General features: G+C 53.8%; 1 protein-coding gene across 3 annotated transcripts in view; it reads right to left on the bottom strand.

Annotated features, from left to right (window-relative positions):
- Positions 1-8,431: 8,431 nt before the first annotated feature.
- LOC119957431 (actin filament-associated protein 1-like 2) overlaps positions 8,432-25,243 on the bottom strand; it is a 78,290-nt gene continuing 61,478 nt past the window's right edge. For 2 of the 3 annotated variants that reach the window (XM_038785497.1, XM_038785495.1), the window contains exons 10-17: positions 24,701-24,912; positions 20,976-21,118; positions 18,856-18,970; positions 17,719-17,839; positions 16,103-16,240; positions 14,519-14,706; positions 11,573-11,683; positions 8,432-9,732 (exon numbers count right to left, since the gene is read on the bottom strand). In XM_038785497.1, coding sequence (XP_038641425.1) covers positions 9,706-9,732; positions 11,573-11,683; positions 14,519-14,706; positions 16,103-16,240; positions 17,719-17,839; positions 18,856-18,970; positions 20,976-21,118; positions 24,701-24,912 — 1,055 coding nt within the window. In that variant the 3' untranslated portion in view covers positions 8,432-9,705. The remainder of the gene's footprint in view (positions 9,733-11,572; positions 11,684-14,518; positions 14,707-16,102; positions 16,241-17,718; positions 17,840-18,855; positions 18,971-20,975; positions 21,119-24,700; positions 24,913-25,243) is intronic. The other variant, XM_038785496.1, reaches the window with a different exon arrangement.

The raw sequence follows: 25,243 nt of genomic DNA, 5'->3' as shown, positions 1-25,243 counted from the left end.
TGGGGGGGGTGGTGGTGTAATGGGGGGGGGGGTGGTGGTGTAATGGGGGGGGGGTGGTGGTGTAATGGGGGGGGTGGTGGTGGTGTAATGGGGGGGGGGGTGGTGTAATGGGGGTGGTGTAATGGGGGGGGGTGGTGTAATGGGGGGGTGGTGGTGTAATGGGGGGGGTGGTGGTGTAATGGGGGGGTGGTGGTGTAATGGGGGGTGGTGGTGTAATGGGGGGGGGGGTGGTGGTGTAATGGGGGGGGGTGGGTGTAATGGGGGGGGTGTGGTGGTGTAATGGGGGGGGGTGGTGTAATGGGGGTGTAATGGGGGGTGGTGTAATGGGGGGGGTGGTGGTGTAATGGGTGGTGTAATGGGGGGGTGGTGGTGGTGTAATGGGGGGGGTGTAATGGGGGTGGTGGTGTAATGGGGGTAGTGGTGTAATGGGGTGGTGGTGGTGTAATGGGGGTGTTGGTGTAATGGGGTGGTGGTGGTGTAATGGTGGGGGGTGGTGGTGTAATGGTGGGGGGGTGGTGGTGTAATGGTGGGGGGTGGTGGTGTAATGGTGGGGGGGGTGGTGTAATGGGGGTGGTGGTGGTGTAATGGGGGGGTGGTGGTGGTGTAATGGGGGGGTGGTGGTGGTGGTGTAATGGGGGTGTAATGGGGTGGTGGTATAATGGGGGTGGTGGTGGTGTAATGGGAGGCTGGTGGTGTAATGGGGGGGTGTAATGGGGTCGTGGTGTAATGGGGGGTGGTGGTGTAATGGGGGGGTGTAATGGGGTCGTGGTGTAATGGGGGGTGGTGGTGTAATGGGGGGATGGTGTAATGGGGGGTGGTTGTGTATTGAGGGGTGGTGGTGTAATGGGAGGGGGGTGGTGTAATGGGGGGTGTAATGGGGTGGTGGTGTAATGGGGGGTGGTGGTGTAATGGGGTGGTGGTGGTGTAATGGGGGGTTGTGGTGTAATGGGGTGGTGGTGGTGTCATGGGCGGCTGGTGGTGGTGTAATGGGGGGGTGTAATGGGGGGTCATGGTGGTGTAATCGGGTGGTGGTGTAATGGGGGGAGTGGTGGTGTAATGGGGTGGTGGTGGTGTAATGGGGGTGGTGGTGTAATGGGGGGGTGGTGGTGGTGTAATGGGAGGTGGTGGTGTAATGGGGTGGTGGTGTAATGGGGGTTGGTGGTGTAATGGGGTGGTGGTCTAATGGGGGGGTGGTGTAATGGGTGATGGTGTAATGGGGGTGGTGGTGTAATGGGGTGGTGGTCTAATGGGGGGTGGTGGTCTAATGGGGGGGTGGTGTAATGGGGTTGGTGGTGTAATGGGGGGTGGTGGTGTAATGGGGGGTGGTGGTGGTGTAATGGGGTGGTGGTGGTGTAATGGGTTGGTGGTGTAATGGGTGGTGGTGGTGTAATGGGCGGTGGTGGTGTAATGGGGGGGTGTAATGGGAGGTGGTGTAATGGTGGGGGGTGGTGGTGTAATGGGGTGGTGGTGGTGTAATGGGGTGGTGGTGGTGGTGTAATGGGGTGGTGGTGGTGTAATGGGGGGTGGTGGTGGTGTAATGGGGGGGTGGTGGTGGTGTAATGGGTGGTGGTGGTGGTGTAATGGGGTGGTGGTGGTGTAATGGGGAGGTTTTGGTGGTGTAATGGGGGTGGTGGTGTAATGGGGTGGTGGTGGTGTAATGGGGTGGTGGTGGTGTAATGGGGGGTGGTGGTGGTGGTGTAATGGGGTCGTGGTGGTGGTGTAATGGGGGGCTGGTGCAATGGGGGGTGGTGATGGTGGTGTAATGGGGGGGTGGTGGTGTAATGGGTGGTGGTGGTGTAATGGGGGTGGTGGTGGTGTAATGGGGTGGTGGTGGTGTCATGGGGGTGGTGGTGGTGTAATGGGGGGTGGTGGTGTAATGGGGGGTGGTGGTGTAATGGGGGGTGGTGGTGGTGGTTTAATGGGGGGTGGTGGTGGTGTAATGGGGGATGGTGGTGGTGGTGTAATGGGGGGTGGTGTAATGGGGGTTGGTGGTGGTGGTGAAATGGGGGTGGTAATGGTGTAATGGGGGATGGTAGTGGTGTAATGGGGGGTGGTGGTGGTGTAATGGGGGGCTGTTGGTGGTGGTGTAATGCAGGGGTGGGTGGTGGTGGTGTAATGGGGTGGTGGTGGTGGTGTAATGGGGGGGTGGTTGTGTAATGGGGGGTGGGTGGGTGGTGGTGTAATGGGGGGTGGTGGTGGTGTAGTGGGGGTGGTGTAATGGGGTTGGTTCTGGTGTAATGGGGTGGTGGTGTAATGGGGTGGTGGTGTAATGGGGTTGGTGGCTGTGTAATGGGGTGGTGGTAGTGGTGTAATGGGAGGTGGTGGTGGTGTAATGGGGGGTAGTGTAATGAGGGTGGTGGTGTAATGTGGGGGTGGTGGTGTAAAGGGGGTGGGTGGTATAATGGGGTGGTGTAATGGGGGTGTGTAATGGGGGGTGGTGGTGTAATGGGGATGGTGGTGTAATGGTGGGGGGGTGGTGGTGTAATGGGGGGGTGTAATGGTGGGGGGGTGGTGGTGTAATGGGGGTGGTGGTGTAATGTGGAGGGGGTGTAATGGGGGGTGGTGGTGGTGTAATGGGGGGATTGGTGGTGGTGTAATGGGGGGTGGTGTAATGGGGGGGTGGTGGTGTAATGGGGGTGATGGTGGTGTAATGGGGGGGTGGTGGTGTAATGGGGGGTGGTGGTGTAATGGGTGGTGGTGTAATGGGGGGGTGGTTGTGTAATGGGGTGGTGGTGGTGTAATGGGCGAGTGGTGGTGTAATAGGGGGGTGATGGTGTAATGGGGTGGTGGTGGTGTAATGGGGTGGTGGTGGTGTAATGGGCGAGTGGTGGTGGTGTAATGGGGTGGTGGTGGTGTAATGGGCGAGTGGTGGTGTAATGGGGCGTGATGGTGTAATGGGCGAGTGGTGGTGTAATAGGGGGGTGATGGTGTAATGGGTGAGTGGTGGTGTAATGGGGTGGTGGCGTAATGGGCGAGTGGTGGTGTAATGGGGGGTGATGGTGTAATGGGCGAGTGGTGGTGTAATGGGGTGATGGTGTAATGGGCGATTGGTGGTGTAATGGGGGTTGGTAGTGTAATGGCGAGTGGTGGTGTAATGGGGGTGGAGGTGGAATGGGGGGAGTATGTTTGTTTTTGTTTGTGTCTGTGGTTTTTGGTCTCAGGGTGAAGAGTCTCTGGAATGGGGCTCTGAGTAGCTGTCTGGGAGGGGGGGTGGGGGGGGGTTGGAGGGCCGTCGGTGTGTTTGTTGGTTTGGGCTGGGGGACACTCAATGCAGATAAATGAGGGAGTGTCTCTGTGCCAGAGGCTGGCTGTGGTCTTTGGGTGAAGCTTGCCGAGGGGCTGGGGGGGGTTTGGAGATGGCCTAGCTTGTGGGGGGGGTGACAGATCTCTGATTCGGGATTGTCTCCGGGTGGGGGTCTCTGGGTCGGAGTATTCGGCGGCGTCTCTCAGTGGGTATTGTCTGAGAAGGGGTGGTGTTGATCACTGGCGCGGGATGGTCCTTGGTTTGGGAACGCCTGGCCTGGAGGGCGGTGCGGTTTGCCTAGGGATGGGGCACCTGGGTAGGGGTGTCCTGGGGCACGGGTCCCTAGGTTGTTTGGGGGCGAGAGGGCAGTTTGCCTTGAGGTTCCTGGACAGGGATTATCCACCAGTGTAGGGTTCAGATCTCTGGGTCGGGATAATCTGGGGTCTGGGTTGGGGAGAGTATCTGGGATTTGGGCATGTCTCTGGGTAACGATTGCCTTCAGAGTTGAGAGCACAACATTGGGTTAACATGTCGTCGCAGACTTTGGAGATCAGGTTGAGCCCGATTGTTGGCCCTCGCTCAGTTAGAGAAATGCTTACTGCGAATCGAATCCTGACCAAGAAATGGCCCTGTTACCTCGTAGTCTTCAGAGAACCATAAAATTCTGTTTTTCAACAAATACATCATTCTATTTTTATTGTAAATCGTGTGTGACGAGAGTTCAAATCTGCTGCCCTCAGTAAATAGCTGAAAATGATTTGGCAATATTCGGTGGTGCATTGATGTTGGATCTCTGGCTTTGTTCTGAGGTTGACCTCAGATCACTCGGTGCCATTAACTGGTTCAGCCCGTGACTGAGAAATATTTTGCACACCCTCGCTCTGCCAAGGTTTGCGTCTTCCTGCTCCTGCTGGTTGAGCTGGGAGACTGCAAATCCAGCGAGACTGTTTTGAAGAGCCCAGGGGTACATTCCTGGCCGACATTCCTCTCCCAGCCGGAGAACAACCTGCCTGTGCGCTGCTGCTTCTGAGGAGGGGCCAGTCAACAGCGGAGCGACACTTCAAACCTGATCGTATTTCAAAGCTACCTGAAGATATTTCCAAGTGATTAACCACAACATGAAAGGAAATGCATATTTGGACATGTTCTAAATATTTGGTGACGTGAGGATTCATTCCTGAGCCATCCATTCTGACAAGGATGGACATTGAATCAGCTGGGATTAAACAAACAAGTCCAGGGGGTTGATACAGAAACATGGAACCCCAACAGTGCAGGAAGAGGCCATTTGGCCCATCGAGTCTGCACTGACCCTCTGAAAGAGCACCCTACCTACGCCCATTCCCCCGCCACATCTAACCTATTTGGACACTCATAGAACATACTGCACCGACCCACTTAAGCCCTCACTACCACCCTATCCTCATAACCCAATAACCCCATCTACCCTTTTTGGTCACTGAGGCAATTTATCATGGCCAATCCACCTAACCTGCACGTCTTTGGGTTGTGGGGGTGAGGCCCACGCAGACACGGGGAGAATGTCTAAACTCCACAGACAGTCACCCAAGGCCGGAATTGAACCTGGGTCCCTGGTGCCAGGGGGTTTAAATGGAGATTAGTTGTTTTTTTTAAATTTAGAGCACCCAATTGGATTTTTTACAATGAAGGGGCAATTTAGCGTGACCAATCCGCCTAGCCTGCACATCATTTTGGGTTGTGGGGGGGGGGGGGTGAGACCCACGCAGACACGGGGAGAATGTGCAAACTCCACACGGACAGTGACCCGGGGCCGGGATCGAACCCGGTACCTCGGCGCCGTGAGGCAGCAGTGCTAACCACGGCGCCGCCGTGCTGCCCTTGGGTTGCAATAGTTGTTGACAAGTTTGATTCAAGGTGCACGTAAGTGGATGAGTCTGATCAGGAAGCACTTTAATTCTCTGGGGAAAGGTGCGCTGACCTCTGGAGTTGACATAGAACATAGAACAGTACAGCACAGAACAGGCCCTTCGGCCCTCGATGTTGTGCCGAGCAATGATCACCCTACTCAAACCCACGTATCCACCCTATACCCGTAACCCAACAACCCCACCCCCCCTTAACCTTAATTTTTAGGACACTACGGGCAATTTATCACGGCCAATCCACCTAACCCGCACATCTTTGGACTGTGGGAGGAAACCGGAGCACCCGGAGGAAACCCACGCACACACGGGGAGGATGTGCAGACTCCGCACAGACAGTGACCCAGTCGGGAACCGAACCTGGGACCCTGGAGCTGTGAAGCATTTATGCTAACCACCATGCTACCCTGCTGCCCTCCATGCTACCATTTCTTGGGTAAAGCTACTTGGGGACAGGAAGCAAAGGCAGGTGTTTGGAACTGCGGTGCAGATTTAGCTCAGGTTAGCACCGTCTCTGGTTGCACGTGTTCCCGGAGGTTTGAGAAAGTGACCTTGCATTGCCTGCGGGTTGCAATCTTTGCCGCGTTGACCGTGGCGAGATTGGGTCTCCTGCATTGTCGTTCCAGCAGCTGATGTTGCCCCCACGAGCAGGCGATCACAGTGCGGGGAGCGCCAAGCTCCTTGTGCAGGTCTGAACCGTGAATGTAAAGGGGGAAGTCTGCAGTTCTGTTGTGACTGCGAACACACACGCACACTTTCCAGCACAGTCAGTTCCCCTGCCCCTCAGCCCAAGCAATTGTCAAACCCTAACTCGCCCTGTAGCAGATTTCCCCAACTTGCCCCATTCCACCCAGTGTGGCTCGGGGAGGGGATGCAGAGTTTCAAATGAGCTCAAGTTTCCAGAGGATGAAATATGGGAGGCCAACGAGGGGAGCTGGGGCACAGCAACAAAGTTGGGGGTTATTGATTTTGAGTGGAATTACCAGGCACTATCACCCCACATACAGATACTGACCTGACAATCTTCTTTCCCTCGATGTTAGTGCTAATCAGTGACGAGCCTTGAGACGAGCACAGGGTCACAGGTTCGATTCCCACTTGGGTCACTGTCTGTGCGGAGTCTGCACATTCTCCTCCGTGTCTGCGTGGGGTTTCCTCCGGGTGCTCCGGTTTCCCCCCACAGTCCAAAGATGTGCGGGTTAAGTGGACTGGCCATGCTAAATTGCCCTTAGTGTCCAAAAAGGTTAGGTGGGGTTACGGGGATGGGGTGGAAGCGTGGGGCTTAAGTGGGGTGCTCTTTCCAAGGGCCGGTGCAGACTTGATGGGCCGAATGGCCTCCTGCACTGTAAATTCTATGACAGCCTGTTCTGTATTGATCTGCTACTCTTTGTACTCTCAAGAGAACCCTCAAGAGTATTGACAGTCAGAGAGATCTAGGTGTACAGGTCCACAGGTCACTGAAAGGGGCAACACAGGTGGAGAAGGTAGTCAAGAAGGCAGACGGCATGCTTGCCTTCATTGGCCGGGGCATTGAGTATAAAAATTGGCAAGTCAGGTTGCAGCTGTATAGAACCTTAGTTAGGCCACACTTGGGAGTATAGTGTTCAATTCTGGTCGCCACACTACCCGAAGGATGTGGAGGCTTTAGAGAGGCTGCAGAAGAGATTTACCCAGGATAAAAGCAAATTACTGCGGATGCTGGAATCCAACAGAAAATGCTGGAAAATCTCAGCAGGTCTGGCAGCATCCATAGGGAGAGAAAAGAGCTAACGTTTCGAGTCCAGATGACTCTTTGTCAAAGCTGATTGACCAGGATGTTGCCTGGTATGGAGGGTGTTAGCGATGAGGAGAGGTTGAATAAACTCGGTTTGTTCTCACTGGAACGATGGAGGTTGAGGGGCGACCTGATAGAGGTCGACAAAATTATGAGGGGCATAGACAGAGTGGATAGTCAGAGGTTTTTTCCCAGGGCAGAGGGGTCAATTACTAGGGGGCATAGGTTTAAGGTGTGAGGGGCAAGGTTTAGAGATGTACGAGGGAAGTTTTTTACACAGAGGGTAGTGGGTGCCTGGAACTCGCTGCCGGAGGAGGTGGTGGAAGCAGGGACGATAGTGACATTTAAGGGGCATCTTGACAAATACATTAATAGGATGGGAATAGAGGGATACGGACCCAGGAAGTGTAGAAGACTTTAGTTTCGACGGGCAGCGTGGTTGGCACAGGCTTGGAGGGCCGAAGGGCCTGTTTGTCCTTTGTTACTCGATTAGAAAAATAGATTTGCATTCATCTGAGAAAGCCCCACAGTGCTTTAGACCAAAGAAGTATTTTCTTTTTTGTAATTTATTTATTTTACATAAATTTAGAGTATCCAATTTTTTTTTTTCCAATTAAGGGGCAATTTAGCATTGGCCAATCAACCTAACCTTCACATCTTTTTGGGTTGTGGGGTTGAGACCCACGCAGACACGGGGAGAATGTGCAAACTCCACACGGACAGTGACCCGGGGCCGGGGATCGAACCCGGGTCCTCGGCGCCGTGAGGCAGCAGTGCTAACCGCTCCGCCACCGTCCCGCCCCATGAAGTACTTTCTGAAGTGTTGTCAGTGTTGTAATGGAAGAGCGGAAGACGCTGGATAAACTCAGCAGGTCTGGCAGCACTTGGGGAGAGAAAACAAGACTTAATGTTGCGGATCCAAATGACCCTTCTGCAGATCTGAATCGTTCACTCTGTTTCTCTCTCTACAGGAGCTGCCAGACTTGCTGGGTTTCTGAACCAGACTTGCTGGTTCTGAATCGTTCACTCTGTTTCTCTCTCTACAGGAGCTGCCAGACTTGCTGGGTTTTACCAGCACTTTTGTTTTTATTTCAAAATTCCTCCAGCTGCCGTATTTTGCTTTAATTGTAATGTATGAACCATAAAGCCAATTTACGCTCGGTCAGGTCGCACAAGCTGCAGTGCGATGAGAAGCAGATAATTTGTGGGTCATGGGATAAATATTGGCCCCAAAGCTTCTCCAAAGCTCCAGGATCTTCTGCATCCACAAGACGGGTCAGCCAATGTCTCAGTTTAACATCTAATCTTCAGCCAGTCCATTTCAGTGTCCGCTCCTTCAGTACTGAGCTTCCGAATATGCACTGTCCCTCAGTACTGACCCTCTGACAGTGCAGCACTCCCTCAGTACTGACCCTCTGACAGTGCAGCACTCCCTCAGTAATGAAATTATCTACAGTGCTATAAATATCTCCAACCCACCATGAGGTACAAATCATTGCAACATAGAAAACTTGTCATGTACAATTTATAAACAAATGTAATACAGAGTCAAGAATCAGTAAATTCTGGTGTTCGAATCTCATCATTTCACATGGGTATTGCTGCTGCTCTGACATTTATACACATTATTATTTTGCACCAAGGTGGTTAATACGTGTTTTAATTGTTCTTCAAACCAGTTCCTTTCCTCCCTCTCGGGTATTCCAAAGGCAATGCGTTACGCTGGGTACCAAGCTGTACCCAGAGCACTCTTTGGCACCTCACCCCAGTCTATCATCTCCTTGTGGCAGACAAGTGGCCAGCATCAATCAGTGCATCAGAAAAACCAGCCCTGCGCTCTCCTGACACCGATGTCTTCTCAGTACTGTCCGCTCACGGGTGGGGGAAGGAGCCGTGGGGGGGAGCCTGGCCCGCTTTTCACCCCCTGGTCCCAAAGCTGACCGTAAGCGTCTCGAGCGCTGTTGCAGCCATCAGCTCCGCCATCACCAGCTATTGGATAAATACCTGAAGGCAGGGTGTGATTGTCTGCCATCCTGTCCTGTCAGCTGGCACACAGCGACCGTTGAGGAAGTACGTGCTTGTCTGACATTAGACAGGCTGAGAGTTAGTCAGGAGGCCCAGGCCGAGGACCAGGGAAATGGGAGAGGGCAAGTCAGCATCACCACGTTGCACCGAGCACTTTGGAGATTGGTACGCTCTGCGCCGAATGGATGATCAATTTGTCACCGCCTGTTTTGAGAAAGAGGCTCCAGAATTGATCGGAAGGCTGGTGACATCTGTGACTGCCGCGGTCTCGTTGCTACGGGGTCGAAGAGTGACCTATCTCGGGCAGGTGGTGGAGGAGAGCAGGGGGAGAGGCGGGGGGGGGGGGGGGGGGGGGTGGTGGTTGGAGGCTGAGGGAAAATACAAAACCTGATTGAGACAATAAGCTTGCAATCATGTTGCGCTTCCGAAGTTAGCTTGCATTAAAAGTACAGACAGGCGCCTGGAACAAAAGTGATGATAAAATAGGCTTTTCAAGGTTCTGCCTCCCCCAGCGTCTCATTCTGGCATCCTCGTGCATCTTATTTCAAGTCGCCCTTGCTGTAGTCTGCAGACTGTAATGGAGACCAGGTTCAGTCTGGTATTTATCATTCTTGTAAGAGTCAGAGACCATGGGTGAATCCAGTAATGCTTTTGCATGATCAACACGCTGGTTCCAATATTTACAGTGCCTTCCAAACCCGGCATATTCACATGGAGACAGTTCTTTGCTGACCAAGTGGATCCCCTTTAACGCTTGATTAGACCGATGACTTCATTTCCCATTCCTGCCAAGAAGAAGAATCATGTCAGTAAGGGCAGCAAACTGTACCGGGGGCCCGGTATGTCACCGAGGCGGCGCGGTGGGTTAGCCCTGCTGCCTCACGGCGCCGGGGACCCGGGTTCAGTCCCGGCCCCGGGTCTCTGTCCGTGTGGAGTTAGCACGTCCTCCCCCGTGTGGGTCTCACCCCCACAACCCAAAGGTGTGCAGGGTAGGTGGAATGGGGTTTCTGAAAGAGCTTGGGTCCACCCTAACCTCGCAAAGTCCCACAATCAACCACGAGGGAAATGAAGGGGAAAAAAACAGAAAAAACTCAGGTGGCCTGGCAGCGTCTGTGGAGAGAGAGAAAAACAAGAGTTGACATTGCAAGTCTGTGGAGAAAGAAGCAGAGTTAAAGTCCGTATGCCTCCTCTTCCGAGCTCACAGATGCTACCAGCCCTGCTGAGTCCTTCTGGCATTTTCTGTTCATTTTAGATTTCCAGCCTCCGTGCTATTTTGCTTTTATTTTCTTGAGAGTAATGACCATTTAATGAAGTGAGTCGAGGGATAAATATTGGACAAATACTGCCAGAGGATCTCTCAGATATCCAGAAGGGGACAAGAGGGGCCTCAGTCTAACATCTCATTTTAACGAGGGCGCCTCCCGACACCACAGCACCCCCCTCAGTACTGAATTGGAATGTCAGCCGAGTGTGCATGTTTCTGCAGTGGGACTCGAACCCTTGACTTCTCTGGACTCGGAGGCGACAGTTGTGGTGCTCTTTGTGTAGCTAAATTCCGGATGGTTGGCATCATGTTCACAAAGACCACAAAATAGCTTGAACTTGAACAAAACTATAAGTTTATTAACACTACTAACTTGGATTCAACACGTACTCCTAAAGAATACACAGTTGATTGTTAACATATAAACTGCACTCATCTACAACTAATCTTTATACTGATAATAATCTATGATCTGCTCTCACTTACACTATCTGTACTTCTGTCTGCCTCTAGCTAACTCCTACACTCTATCCCCACCAGGCTTAGCATCAATGCCTTATATACTTGTAACTGTAGCTCCCTCTAGTGGCTACTCTAGACAGTTCATTAACCCCTGCAGTTCTTACATTTATGATAATCCCACAACAGTGCTGCCCACGGAGCCACGGCAGACCCTGCTGCGAGGTGCCTCAGTCTCATATTTTTGAAAAGAGGGCAACGAAGAAAACAAAAGATCCCTAATTCTTCAAAGATCTGGCAAAGCCCTCTCGCCAATGATAAGTAGTGACGTGCAGGCCACACAGTCTTTGAATAGTTGCAGCTCCGACTGAAAGCCCGTCGACCTGACCCGTCAACCCTGTTTCTGTCTCCACAGATTCTCCGCTGAGTGCATCCGGCGTTCCGCTGTTATTCCTCGGGGGAATCGCTGAACAGCTGAGTGACAAACAAAGACTTCAAAGAGTCGGGTGGTACATGTTGTGTTCTCTACACGCACGGATGGCGAGGTCTTTAGAGTTGAAGCGCTCAGAGAACATTCTCCTTTGTAAATCAATAAAACTTTATCAATTAACTAAATCACTAAAAGGTTCTATGATGTAAGATTGCAGTTGGATATTATGGCTAAATACAAATAACTATGGTTAACTCTTATTAATCACTGTCGACTCGATATGCTACTGTGCTGTTACCCAGATTACATCCCATCTCCATGCGGCCTATCTTCTCATGGCCTACTCCTGTCACCACGCCACCTGTGGTCGGATGCTAGAATCTCAGTTTATGCATACGGCACCTCTCCGAACTTTCAGTTCGGTTATTAAATTATGAGCAAATAATATTCTACATATCATCACAGTGCATACCTTTGTTTTCTGAAGGACTCTGCCCTTCTCGACCACGGTGACTGACGGCGTCCTCCTCAGACTGCCTTTTGCCGAGGCTGTGCGTCTTAGGATCGGGCTCACGATCGGAACCTGTTGATCGAATTGGAAAAGGTCAGCGGCTTTCGATTTTTGACACCAGCGGATCAGCAGCGACGGACGGTTTGAGCCCGATCAGAACCCAGAGTGCTCACGTCCCAGAAACTGCAGACTCAGTCCAACTCATCACACAAACTTTACCACCCCCCACACTAATTCTGTCTACACCTCTCGCTGCCTCAGGAAGGCAGGCAGCATTATCAGAGACCCCTCCCACCCAGGCATTGCCGTCTTCCAGACCCTTCCATCAGGCAGAAGACACAGAAGTCTGAAGACCCGCACATCCAGATATAGGAACAGCTTCTTCCCCACAGCTACTAGACTCCTCAACGACTCCCCCTTGGACTGATCTGTTCCCTGTAAGAACACTATTCACGATGCCCTATGCTGCTCTTGCTCATGTACTTGCTTTGTTTGGCCCCTTGTTCTGCACTAACCAATCACTGTTTGTCGATGTGGCATTTATCAATGTGTGTCGATTATTCTTTTGTCTACTATGTACGTACTGTGGACGTTCCCTCGGCCGCAGAAAAATACTTTTAACTGTACTTCGGTACATGTGACAATAAATCAGATCATATCCCCCATCAAACGCGATCCTGAAGCTGGACCGTGTGAAGTCAAAAGGACAGGCGTACGTGAATGTTGGAAAGAAAGCGTTGAAGCCACTTGGTTTTTTTTTGGGAGAAAAGTTGCCAGCTTTCTTTGCCTCAGTTTGCTTACCCAATCCCAGCTGCGGTTTGAACAATTGGAGTTCAGATGGGAATTGGGAGAGAGCACTGGTTCATAACGTTGCCACATGAAACAACCAGCAGTGTGATCAGGTGTAGTCCAAATCGGATCGATGGGCAAGGGATGAAGCATTTGATAGGTTGAGAGTGGGAGTTTTGTACTGGGAGCAGGTCGAGACATGCAGTCGGATGGGAAAACATAGGAAATAGGTGCGGAAGGAGGCCATTCGGCCCTTCGAGCATGCACCGCCATTCAATATGATCATGGCTGATCATGCAAATTCAGTGTCCCATTCCCGCTTTCTCTCCGTACCCCTTTGATCCCTTTAGCCGAAAGGGCCACGTCCAGCTCCCTCTTGAATATATTCAAGAAACCGATATCAACAAACCGGCCCCAACAGCTTTCCGTGGCAGAGAATTCTACAAGTTCACAACTCTCTTGAGAGAAAAAGTTCTTCCTCGTCTCAGTCCTGAATGGCTTACCCCTTATTCTTAGGCTGTGACCCCTACATCCCCAACATCGGGAACATTCATCCGGCATCCAGCCTGTCCAATCCCATCAGGATTTAATACGTTTCTATGAGATCCCCTCTCATTCTTCTAAACTCCAGTGAGTATAAGCACAGCCGATCCCGTCTTTCTTCCTATGTCAGCCCTGCCAACCCGGGAATTAGTCTGGACACCCTCTATAGCAAGAATGTCCTTCCTCAAACTAGGAGACCAAAACTGCACACAATACTCAAGGTGTGGCCTCACCAAGGCCCCGTATAATTGCAGCAAGACATCCCTAGTCCTATACTCATATCCTCTGATGTGCGGCACCGTGATTAGCACTGCTGCCTCACAGCACAGGGCCCCGGGTCAAATTCTGGCCTCGGGTGTCTTTGTGTGCGGAGTCTGCACGTTCTCCCCGTGACTGCGTGGGTTTCCTCCGGGTACTCCGGTTTCCTCCCACAGTCCAAAGATATGCAGGTCAGGTGGATTGGCCGTGCTAAATTGCCCTTAGTGGCCAAAGCGGTTAGGGAGGGGTTATTGGGTTACGGGGATAGGGTGGAAGTGAGGGCTTAAGCGGGTGGGTGCAGACTCGATGGGCCGAGTGGCCTCCTTCTGCACTGTATGTTCTAAGTGCTTTATCTGCGTTGTGTAGATATCTGCGTTGTGTAAATGTGAAGTTGTTGCCTCTGCTCTGACTGTCGTGGGTTGAACTGCACAAGGCAAAGTAAGGGTCACACATTCCGGAGACTAATAGAGAAACGTTTTGGAATTTCTACCGTCCCACCCTGCTTTCTGTACTGACCGCTGTGCGGATTTGACAGCTGCCTGGGACCGGGTATTTGCAGCTGTGAGCCTGTCTTACTGATGTTACTGAACTACTGACTAACCCCCACCCCACCCTACTAAGGAGCCACCATTCACAGTCATCTACTTTCTGGGTGCAAACAATGCAACAGATTGAGGCCGGGCTCTCAACGGCACGGCATGAGACTGAATCCCTTCCCTTACTGATATCTAATCTTCATGAAGCTCAACGCTGGTCCCTGTGGCTTCTGCTTGGAGTAAGTGGGCAGCTCTCTCATGCCGGAGTTGCCGGGTTGTTGAGTTTGACTCCCACTTGCGAGACCTGAGCCCTGAATCCAGGCCGGCACTCCCAGAGCCAGGACCGAGGAAAGATGAAACCAAGGCCAGATCTGCCCGCTCAAGTGGAGTTGAAAGATTGCACGGTACTATTTGAAGAGGCCCTGGCTGATATTTATCTCGTAATCAATCCCGAAACACTTGTATCACTGCTGTTTGTGGCAGCTTGCTGTGCGGAAACTGCCCATATTCCAAAAGTGACTAGGCTTCAGGATCACTCCAGCAGCTGCAAAGCATGCTGGGATGCCTCTGAAGTCGTGCGAGGGCGCTCGAATAAAGGCAAGTCTTTCTTTTTCTCCTGTCGCTGGGACAGGCGGAATGTGGGGCAGCCCGGTCGCATAGTGGCTAGCACTGTGGCTTCACGGCGTCAGGGTCCCAGGTTCGATTGTATGTTCTATGTTCTGAGTGGCATTCAAAGAGGAGGAGGGCCCCTCTCACACCCTTAAAAGCGACTCCGACAGACCTGGGGGTTGGCAGTGTCTGAGTTGGAGGAAAACAGCGCCAGTGATTGGCCACAGGAGGCTCGCTTGAAGGTCTTGCTGAGGGAGAGCAGGTTCAGTTCGGAGCCCGACTTCACCCTCTCTTTAGCTCGGTACACCGCCTGCTCGAGGCGACGGATCTTCTCCTCCAACTTCGGCAGCGTCTTTCTCTCTGTAAGCAGGAATAAACACAGCACGGGGTTACAGGGACACACGCACGTGCGCGCGCGCACAATGTTAACAAGCCTCTCGGAAGCGAGAGGCGAGCGGCCAACACAAAATGGATCCGCTCATTTAAAAAAGGGGCCTCAACGTGATGGGGTCAGGCGCACATAACAAGACGTAAAACTGCCTGCTGACACTCATCTTCTCTGCTCTTGGCAAGGAATGGCAAGGAGACGGGGGTTACAGCATTCCCGGCAAGGGGCCACCCGAAGGAAAACAGGGACCTGTTTTTAATCTACATGCTGCATATCGGTCACCTCACCCAATAACACAGTTAGTTTTCACATGGACAAGAATGGCCACCGTTGACATATCTCTTGCCCCCCTCCCCCCTCCACTGTCTCTAAATGACCAGACAGCATGTCTGACACCTCGTCCTGGATGGGTAGACATTTTCTTAAATTAAACATTGGGATGTCTTCCGGCTCCACCACAAACTCTGTTTCCCCGGCGACTGTCTGAGACTGTTCTCAGCCTCCTGACCCCGAAGTGAACTCTGACCTCTTCATCCATGCCGTCACGAAGGCCACCTACTTCCTCCTCAGTAACATCAGCTTTGCCCCTGAATCAGCTCGGTCATGATATGCAAACATGCAACCAATGAACACTTAAAATAGGACACAACCAATGGGCAGTCAGGACACTCAGAGGTGGCATCACCACAAGGGGGCATGACATAAACACTATAAAAGGGATGAGGCACTCACGCCCTGCCTCTTTCCACAGGCAGACATCTAGAGGGTTAGGCAGGGTTGATCAGTAGCATCACACCCCAGCACGTGACTTAGAGCAAGCTGGTAGAGTTAGACTGAGTTACTACAGTTAGATTAGCAGAGAGTCGAACTCCTTTGAGAACTGTGTCAATAGTTCAATAAACACGTTGAACTCATTTCTGAGTCTGGAGCATCCTTTAGTTAAGACTGAATCAACAGCTCCAAGGACCCGGGTTCAATTCCTGGCTTGGGTCACTGTCTGCGCGGAGTCTGCACATTCTCCCCGTGTCTGTGTGGGTTTCCTCCGGGTGCTCCGGTTTCCTCCCACAAGTCCCGAAAGACGTGCTTGTTAGGTGAATTGGACATTCTGAATTCTCCCTCAGTGTACCCGAACAGGCGCCGGAGTGTGGCGACTAGGGGGTTTTCACAGTAACTTCATTGCAGTGTTAATGTAAGCTTACTTTGACAATAAAGATTATTTTAATCCTGTGCTCACTTTGAACGCAGCTTCTAAATTTACCTGACCCCCTCCCCGTTTACTTTGCCATCAGTAAATGTGGTAATCGGTGCAAGGCAGCGCAGGGATAATTCACACCAGCCTTGCAATCGAATATTTCATCTTCTGCTTACCAGTCATGGAGTCCATTGCCTCTTTGAAATCTTTCTTGTCTGTCTGTGTGGCTTGGCTCCGAACGGGCTCCTTTTCAGCTCCGCATGTTTTCATTTCAAAGTCACTCCAAGATTTATAGAAGCTGGCTTGAGGAAATGCTGCCAGAACATAACATCAGAACGTAAGAACTAGGAGCAGGAGTCAGCCATCTGGCCCCTCGAGCCATTCAGTGAGATCATGGCTGATCTTTTGTGGACTCAGCTCCACTTTCCGGCCCGAACAGCATAACCTTTAATCCCTTTATTCTTCAAAAAACTATCTATATTTATCTTAAAAACATTTAATGAAGGCGCCTCAACTGCTTCGTAGGGAATTCCATAGATTCACAACCCTTTGGGTGAAGAAGTTCCTCCTAAACTCAGTCCTAAATCTACTTCCCCTTATTTTGAGGCTATGCCCCCTAGTTCTGCTTTCACCCGCCAGTGGAAACAACCTGCCCGCAGCTATCCTATCTATTCCCTTCAAAATTTTATATGTTTCTATAAGATCCCCCCCTCATCCATCTAAATTCCAACGAGTACAGTCCCAGCCTACTCAACCTCTCCTCGTAATCCAACCCCCTCTGGGATTAACCCGGTGAATCTCCTCTGCACACCCTCCAGCGCCAGTCCGTCCGTTCTCAGGTAAGGAGACCAAAACTGAACACAATACTCCAGGTGTGGCCTCACTAACACCGTATACAGTTGCAGCATAACCTCCCTAGTCTGAAACTCCATCCCTCTAGCAATGAAGGACAAAACAAGGTTGAAGGTGATTCGTCCTACGCGTTTGAAAAGGGTGAATTTAGAACAGGATACTTAAAGAACTAGTGTCTCCAGTTTTAATACCGGTAATACCAGGTAAGGGGGGGAAGAGGGATAGGTCCATATAATTACGTAAAGGTAGCAGTTCAGGCACACCTTCAAGTATTGCGAGATCAAGACTTACAATAAGGCTCACGGAAAGCCTAACAGGAGCAAGTCAGATAAGGTGGAGCCTATAAATCTAAGACAGGAATGCATCAGACAAAGAACGGATCACAGACGTCATGAATTTCATAGGAATACATACCACAACTAATTTATGCCATTGAGGAGTATTCCCGTCTGGAAGACCCAGATTTAGGAATAGAGGATTACGATCTAAGGCTATGTCAAAAGTCTATTTCAGCTCTCTGACTACACCAGGATTGAATCGTAACACAGGCCCAAACACAGAGTGTATCATCACCCTCGACTACCAGGCACTTCAGGCACATCAGGGATACGGCAGGATTATACCCGTGCCTAAGGCCCACAATGCTTTTGACACAATCAAGTGGCTTGTTAGGCCATTTCAGGGGGCAGTTAAGAGTCAACCACATTGCTTGGATCCAGAGTCCCGTGTAGGCCAGACCGGGTAAGGAGGGCAGATTCCCTTCCCTACGGGGCATTGGTGGTGAACTAAATGGGCTTTTACGACAATCAATAACAGTTTCATGATCAGTATTTGCTTTTTAGTCATGATTTATTCATTCATTGTCCTCAGCAGGTCAAGGGAGAGTGTCACCAGGACAGGTGAAGGATGAAGCTGAGGATAAAGCCCGACCGACACTTACCACTTGGCAGGGTGTTGTACCTTGCTGTGTTATTGTTGTTTATATTGCTGCGATGGTCCCTTACTGGAGGTGCTGTACGTTGTCTGTTTACCACTTCATGGCCAGGCAAATCGACCCTCTGCTGGAAACAAACAGAGAGGATGTCATGTGTTCCTGCTCTAGACCGAGCGTTGGACCTGGCATTGTAGCTCATGGTGAGGCAGGGATGAGTCCTGGTTTAATCGCACCTCAGAGCATCCCAACCTGGGAACGCCACAGGGCGGAATGATCCAGAGCAGATTTGCCAGTCCGGGGAAAACAACATCCTTCTGGGAGCTTCTATTCCTCAAATTGGCCAAAATTGGAACTTCCTGCAACGATGGACGACAGAAAGTCTTCCATTTTCTACAAAATGCAGCTCCGCCCGCCCAAGGTCGCGAATTCTGTTCAGCCACAAAATGGGCCCTTCGTCACCAGAATAGATTTGGGCGTCACCAACGCTGAGGAAGAAGATGGAGTAAGAATCTATTCTTCAGGTGAGAGTGGGCTCAAGGACTTTGCGAGGGGGGGGGGTCTTTATTCATTTATTGTCCATCTTTGGTTGACACAACTGAATGGCTCACTGGGACCGTTCAGAAGACCTTCCAAAGTCAATCACGTAGCGTGGGACGAGAGTCAGATATAGACCAGACCGGGTAAGGGCAGGGAATTGCCTCGCGGAAAGAATCAGTTGAGATTTTGATGACAATTTGACAGCTTCCTGGTTCTCTTACTAAGACCAGCAAAATAATTTCCAGATTAAAAAAAAAAAAATTTAGAGTACCCAATTCTTTTTTTCCAATGAAGGGGCAATTTAGCGTGGTCAATCTACCTAGCCTGCACATCTCTTTGGGTTGTGGGGGCAAAACCCACGCGGACAGTGACCCAGGGCCGGGATCGAACCCGGGTCCTCGGTGCCGTGAGGCAAGACTGCGCCGCCGAGCCGCCCGATTACCAGGTTTTTCTTCAAAGCAAAACCCTGAATTCAAATTCTCACACTGGTCTGATGCGATTACTAATCCAGTAACGTAACCGCCATCACCGCCCACCATTTTCCCCGTGGCAAGAACGAGGCCAGCGCGTCTCTGAAGCGTGAATGTCATTGTTTTCGGGGCCTACCGTCTGCCGTGTGGCCCCGGAGCCTCCGCCCTCTGGGATGGTCTGAACGGACACGTGGCCAAATGGATCGTCCATGTATGTGTTGGGGGTCGTAATTCTTCGCTGGAGCAAGCCACTGGAAACGATTCAAATATCTCATTGAGGGAAGATGGCAAAGAGTCAATTGTGCACCTCCCCATGCCACACGGCCCCAACACTCAAATCATCATCGCCAAGATGCCGTGACAGCGTCCGATCTCAGCAAGGAGACTGGGGAGGGTCTTAACTCAGATCCCAATCATGCATTAACGCCCCCCCCTCCCCCCCCCCTCACCCCTCATCGCATCGAACGCCAGGAGAGGTGGGGATTTTGGGATAGGGTGGATGTGTGGGCTTGGGTAGGATGCACTTTCCAAGGAGCCAGTACAGACTTGATGGGCCGAATGGCCTCCTTCTGCACTGTAAATTCTCTGATTCTACTGTCCTTTGTGTGTCACACCCGAAGGGTTTGGCTCTCAATTTTAGAACACAGAACGTAGAATTTACAGTGCAGAAGGAGGCCATTCGGCCCATCGGGTCTGCTCCGACACTTGGAAAGACCACTCCAATTAATGAAATGAAAATGAAATGAAAATCGCTTATTGTCACGAGTAGGCTTCAATGAAGTTACTGTGAAAAGCCCCTAGTCGCCACATTCCGGCGCCTGTCCGGGGAGGCTGGTACGGGAATCGAACCGCGCTGTTGGCCTGCCTTGGTCTGCTTTAAAAGCCAGCGATTTAGCCTGGTGAGCTAAACCAGCCCCTAAGCCCACACTTCCACCCTATCCCCACAACTCTGTAACCCCACCGAACCTTTTTGGTCACTCAGGGCAATTTAGCGCGGCCAAGCCACCTAATCTGCACATCTTGGACTGTGGGAGGAAACCGGAGCGCCCGGAGGAAACCTACGCAGTGGGGGAGAACGTGCAGACTCCGCACAGACTGTGACCCAAGCCGGGACTCGAACCTGGGACCCTGGAGCTGTAAAGTCATAGTGCTAACCACTGTGCTACCGTGCCGCCCAGGTAGACTTCTGGTCGCAGATTCACCTGCAGAACTGGCTTTTCTCTCTCCATATCCTATCGATTCCCTTCTCTTGAAATCTTCGATCAAATCACCCCTTAATCTTCAAAATTCCAGGGAATACAGTCCTAATTTGCGGGATCTCCCCTTGTTATGTAACTCTCTGGAGTCCAGGTACCATTCTTGTAAACCCGATGCTGCACTACCTTCAAGGGCTAAAGAATGACTTCTATCCCCTGGTATTCTAATCCTCCAGCTATTCCGGCCAACATCCCGTTCACCTTTTTGAAAGTTGCCTGTTCTTCAGATTTGAAAGCTACGTGCCTGGGCCCTCAAATCTCTCTGGACCTCCATTGTTTCTGGCTCCTCCTTGAAATCCATTCCCCACGACTCTGCCCATTGGCTTTTTTTTCAACATGAATTTTGAGTACGCAATTCAGATTTTTCCAATGAAGGGGCAATTTATGGTGGCCAATCCACCTACCCTGCACATCTTTTTGGGTTGTGGGGGTGACACCCACGCAGACACGGGGGGAATGTGCAAACTCCACATGGACTGTGACTTGGGGCCGGGATCGAACCCGGGTCCTCAGCGCCATGAGGCAGCAATGCTAACCACTGCGCCGCCCTGATGCCCGTACTCTTGCCCATTCACTTAATCTATTAATTTGATGCCTCCATCAGTACTGCTTCCAACGCTGCCTATCTTCGCGTTGACATTCATTTTGTATGTTAGTATTACTCTGAGAACAAAACTTGGAATTTAGTCAACGAGTGGCTGAATTCTTCACAGCTTGTCAGTTTAAATCCAGCCTATCCACAACTTCTACTCAACATCATTAGAGACCGCGCAGATCCTCCCTGGGGCTGATTTAAAATCAGGCGACGCGAATACCAAGCTGGTCTCTAGTTCCAGGGTCAGAGGTCGGCCCCGCCCCGCTTGTTCCACTACAAGTATTAGGCCAGGGGAACGATGGACAGAAGCTGGAAATGCCACTACCGGAAATGAGGAAGAGAATATGTCATTAGCACGCGGAGCGAGCAGCGACCAGCGCGGAGATTGATCGAGGGCACTCTTACCTGACTTGGTTCCCAACGCTTGGCTCTGTCTCAGTTCCGGTCTGTAGGACCGTGTCTTCGTAGAGATGAGCTGATTCTGCGTCTGTCCCACACCTTGCCTGCAGGAGGCTGAGCCATCGGTCCCTGTCCTCGGGTGAGCTGGCCTATGGGAAGACACTGGAATGAACTTCACAGTCCCATCCAACACAGTAACCGCCCCGCCCCCTCCCACAGTCAAAACAGCCTTAAACCCTGTGGTGATATGCACCACTGTAGATACACAAGGGGTTAAATGTAAGTCCACGCAGACCAGCTAGACGGCCGAAGGTCGGCCGATGTGGGTCGCGAAGGTCGGCTGGTGTGGGTCGCGAAGGTCAGCTGGTGTGGGTCGCGAAGGTCGGCCGGTGTGGGTCGCGAAGGTCGGCCGGTGTGGGTTGCGAAGGTCAACCGGTGTGGGTCGGGAAGGTCAGTTGGTGTGGGATGCGAAGATCGGCTGGTGTGGGTCGCGAAGGTCGGCCGGTGTGGGTCGTGAAGGTCGGCCGGTGTGGGTGCGAAGGTCGGCTGGTGTGGGTGCGAAGGTCGGCCGGTGTGGGTCGTGAAGGTCGGCCGGTGTGGGTGCGAAGGTCGGCTGGTTTGGGTGCGAAGGTCGGCTGGTGTGGGTCGCGAAGGTTGGTCGGTGTGGGTGCGAAGGTCGGCCGGTGTGGGTCGGGAAGGTCGGCCGTGTGGGTTGCGAAGGTTGGTTGGTGTGGGTGCGAAGGTCGGCTGGTGTGGGTGCGAAGGTCGGCCGGTGTGGGTCGTGAAGGTCGGCAGGTGTGGGTGCGAAGGTCGGCTGGTGTGGGATGCGAAGGTCGGCCGGTGTGGATCGCGAAGGTCGGCCGGTGTGGGTCGCGAAGGTTGGTCGGTGTGGGTGCGAAGGTCGGCTGGTGTGTGTGCGAAGGTCGGCTGGTGTGGGTCGCGAAGGTTGGTCGGTGTGGGTGTGAAGGTCGGCTGGTGTGGGTGCGAAGGTCGGCTGGTGTGGGTCGCGAAGGTCGGCCGGTGTGGGTGCAAAGGTCGGCCGGTGTGGGTCGCGGTTGGCTGGTGTGGGTGCGAAGGTCGGCTGGTGTGGGTGCAAAGGTCGGCTGGTGTGGGTCGCGAAGGTCGGCCGGTGTGGGTGCGAAGGTCGGCTGGTGTGGGTGCAAAGGTCGGCTGGTGTGGGTCGCGAAGGTCGGCTGGTGTGGGTCGCGAAGGTCGACTGGTGTGGGTGCGAAGGTCGGCCGGTGTGGGTCGTGAAGGTTGGTCGGTGTGGGTGCGAAGGTCGGCTGGTGTGGGTGCGAAGGTCGGCCGGTGTGGGTCGCAAAGGTTGGTCGGCGTGGGCCGCGAAAGTCGGCTGGTGTGGTTCGCGAAGGTCGGCTGGTGTGGGTCGCGAAGGTCGGCCGGTGTGGGTCGCGAAGGTCGGCCGGTGTGGGTCGCGAAGGTTGGTCGGTGTGGGTGCGAAGGTCGGCTGGTGTGTGTGCGAAGGTCGGCTGGTGTGGGTCGCGAAGGTTGGTCGGTGTGGGTGTGAAGGTCGGCTGGTGTGGGTGCGAAGGTCGGCTGGTGTGGGTCGCGAAGGTCGGCCGGTGTGGGTGCAAAGGTCGGCCGGTGTGGGTCTCGGTTGGCCGGTGTGGGTGCGAAGGTCGGCTGGTGTGGGTGCAAAGGTCGGCTGGTGTGGGTCGCGAAGGTCGGCCGGTGTGGGTGCGAAGGTCGGCTGGTGTGGGTGCAAAGGTCGGCTGGTGTGGGTCGCGAAGGTCGGCTGGTGTGGGTCGCGAAGGTCGACTGGTGTGGGTGCGAAGGTCGGCCGGTGTGGGTCGTGAAGGTTGGTCGGTGTGGGTGCGAAGGTCGGCTGGTGTGGGTGCGAAGGTCGGCCGGTGTGGGTCGCGAAGGTTGGTCGGCGTGGGCCGCGAAAGTCGGCTGGTGTGGTTCGCGAAGGTCGGCTGGTGTGGGTCGCGAAGGTCGGCCGGTGTGGGTCGCGAAGGTCGGCCGGTGTGGGTCGCGAAGGTCAGTTGGTGTGGGATGCGATGGTCGGCTGGTGTGGGTCGCGAAGGGCGGACGGTGTGGGTCGCGAAGGTCGGCTGGTGTGGGTCGCGAAGGTCGGCCGGTGTGGGTCGCGAAGGTCATTTGGTGTGGGATGCGAAGGTCAGCTGGACTGGTGTGGGTCGCGAAGGTCGGCTGGTGTGGGTGCGAAGGTCGGCCGGTGTGGGTCGCAAAGGTCAGCTGGACTGGTGTGGGTCGCGAAGGGCGGACGGTATGGGTCGCGAAGGTCGGCTGGTGTGGGTGCGAAGGTCGGCTGGTGTGGGTCGCGGTGTGGGTCGCGAAGGTCGGCAGGTGTGGGTGCAAAGGTCGGCTGGTGTGGGTGCGAAGGTCAGCTGGACTGGTGTGGGTCGCGAAGGGCGGACGGTGTGGGTCGCGAAGGTCGGTTGGTGTGGGTCGCGAAGGTCGGCGGTGTGGGTCGCGAAGGTCGGCCGGTGTGGGTCGCGAAGGTCGGCCGGTGTAGGTCGCGAAGGTCGGTCGCTGTGGGTCGCGAAGGTCGGCCGGTGTGGGTCGCGAAGGTCAGCTGGTGTGGGTGCGAAGGTCGGCCGGTGTGGGTCGCGAAGGTCGGCCGGTGTGGGTCGCGAAGGTCGGCCGGTGTGGGTCGCGAAGGTCGGCTGGTGTGGGTGCGAAGGTCGGCCGGTGTGGGTGCGAAGGTCGGCTGGTGTGGGTCGCGAAGGTCGGCTGGTGTGGGTGCAAAGGTCGGCTGGTGTGGGTCGCGAAGGTCGGCCGGTGTGGGTGCGAAGGTCGGCTGGTGTGGGTCGCGAAGGTCGGCTGGTGTGGGTCGCGAAGGTCGGCTGGTGTGGGTGCGAAGGTCGGCCGGTGTAGGTCGTGAAGGTTGGTCGGTGTGGGTGCGAAGGTCGGCAGGTGTGGGTGCGAAGGTCGGCCGGTGTGGGTCGCGAAGGTTGGTCGGCGTGGGCCGCGAAAGTCGGCTGGTGTGGTTCGCGAAGGTCGGCTGGTGTGGGTCGCGAAGGTCGGCCGGTGTGGGCCGCGAAGGTCGGCCGGTGTGGGTCGCGAAGGTCAGTTGGTGTGGGATGCGAAGGTCGGCTGGTGTGGGTGCGAAGGTCGGCCGGTGTGGGTCACGAAGGTCAGCTGGTGTGGGTCGCGAAGGTCGGCCTGTGTGGGTCGCGAAGGTCGGCCGGTGTGGGTCGCGAAGGTCGGCCGGCGTGGGTCGCGAAGGTCAGTTGGTGTGGGTCGCGAAGGTCGGCCGGCGTGGGTCACGAAGGTCGGCCGGTGTGGGTCACGAAGGTCGGCCGGTGTGGGTCACGAAGGTCGGCCGGTGTGGGTAGCGAAGATCGGCCGGCGTTGGGTCGCGAAGGTTGGCCGGTGTGGGTCACGAAGGTCGGCCGGTGTGAGTCGCGAAGGTCGGCCTGCGTGGGTCGCGAAGGTTGGCCGGTGTGGGTCGCAAAGGTCGGCCGGTGTGGGTTGTGAAGGTCAGTCGGCGTGGGTTGTGAATGTCAGTCGGCGTGGTTCGCGAAGGTCGGCCGGTATGGGTCGCGAAGGTCGGCCGGCGTGGTTCGCGAAGATCGGCTGGTGTGGGTTGTGAAGGTCGACCGGTGTGGGTCGCGAAGGTCGGCCGGCGTGGTTCGCGAAGGTCGGCTGGCGTGGTTCGCAAAGGTTGGCTGGTGTGGGTCGCGAAGGTTGGCTGGTGTGGGTCGCGAAAGTCGGCCGGCGTGGGTTGTGAAGGTCGGCCAGCATCTTACCTGTAGCACTGCCAGATCCTTGTGCTGGTGTGAGACTGTCAGCCTGAATTTGTGCGTGGGGTCCGGCTGTGTCCTGACCTCACAGCCTTGCAGGTCCACAGAGTAGTGCAATCTTCCCGCCCCGCCAACATCTTTGTACATCAGCAGCACTCGGTCCTCGATATGACACCACAGGGTGTGCCAGTGGCTGTTCACGAGCACCTTCAGGTAACCTGCCAGGTCAGACCAGAGTAGTTTCAGCGTCGGGTCACATTCAGAATTGCTGTTCCCAACCAGAACTACCTCAGAGCCTCCAGTCAAAATTGGGAAGATGTACGAGACACGCAGAAGAACAAGCAACGAGTGCAACAAAGGGAATGTGGCAGCCTGTGTAGAAATGAGGTTGGTCAAAACACTGACCAAAAAACCGGTGGCCGACTCCTCGTCAACGTTCGGCTGATTTCCTGGCCCGCTACCATTAATCTCAATGCCAATTGCGGGGTGACTGGGTTGGACAGACAAGAACAAACGTTTCGATGTGCAGGGTCGCAGGAGGAGGCCTTA

Source organism: Scyliorhinus canicula, chromosome 26 (assembly GCF_902713615.1).
Source record: "Scyliorhinus canicula chromosome 26, sScyCan1.1, whole genome shotgun sequence".
Classification (NCBI taxonomy): domain Eukaryota; kingdom Metazoa; phylum Chordata; class Chondrichthyes; order Carcharhiniformes; family Scyliorhinidae; genus Scyliorhinus; species Scyliorhinus canicula.
The sequence above is the reverse complement of the archived record's forward strand: the minus strand, read 5'-3'. Positions and strand labels throughout refer to the sequence as shown.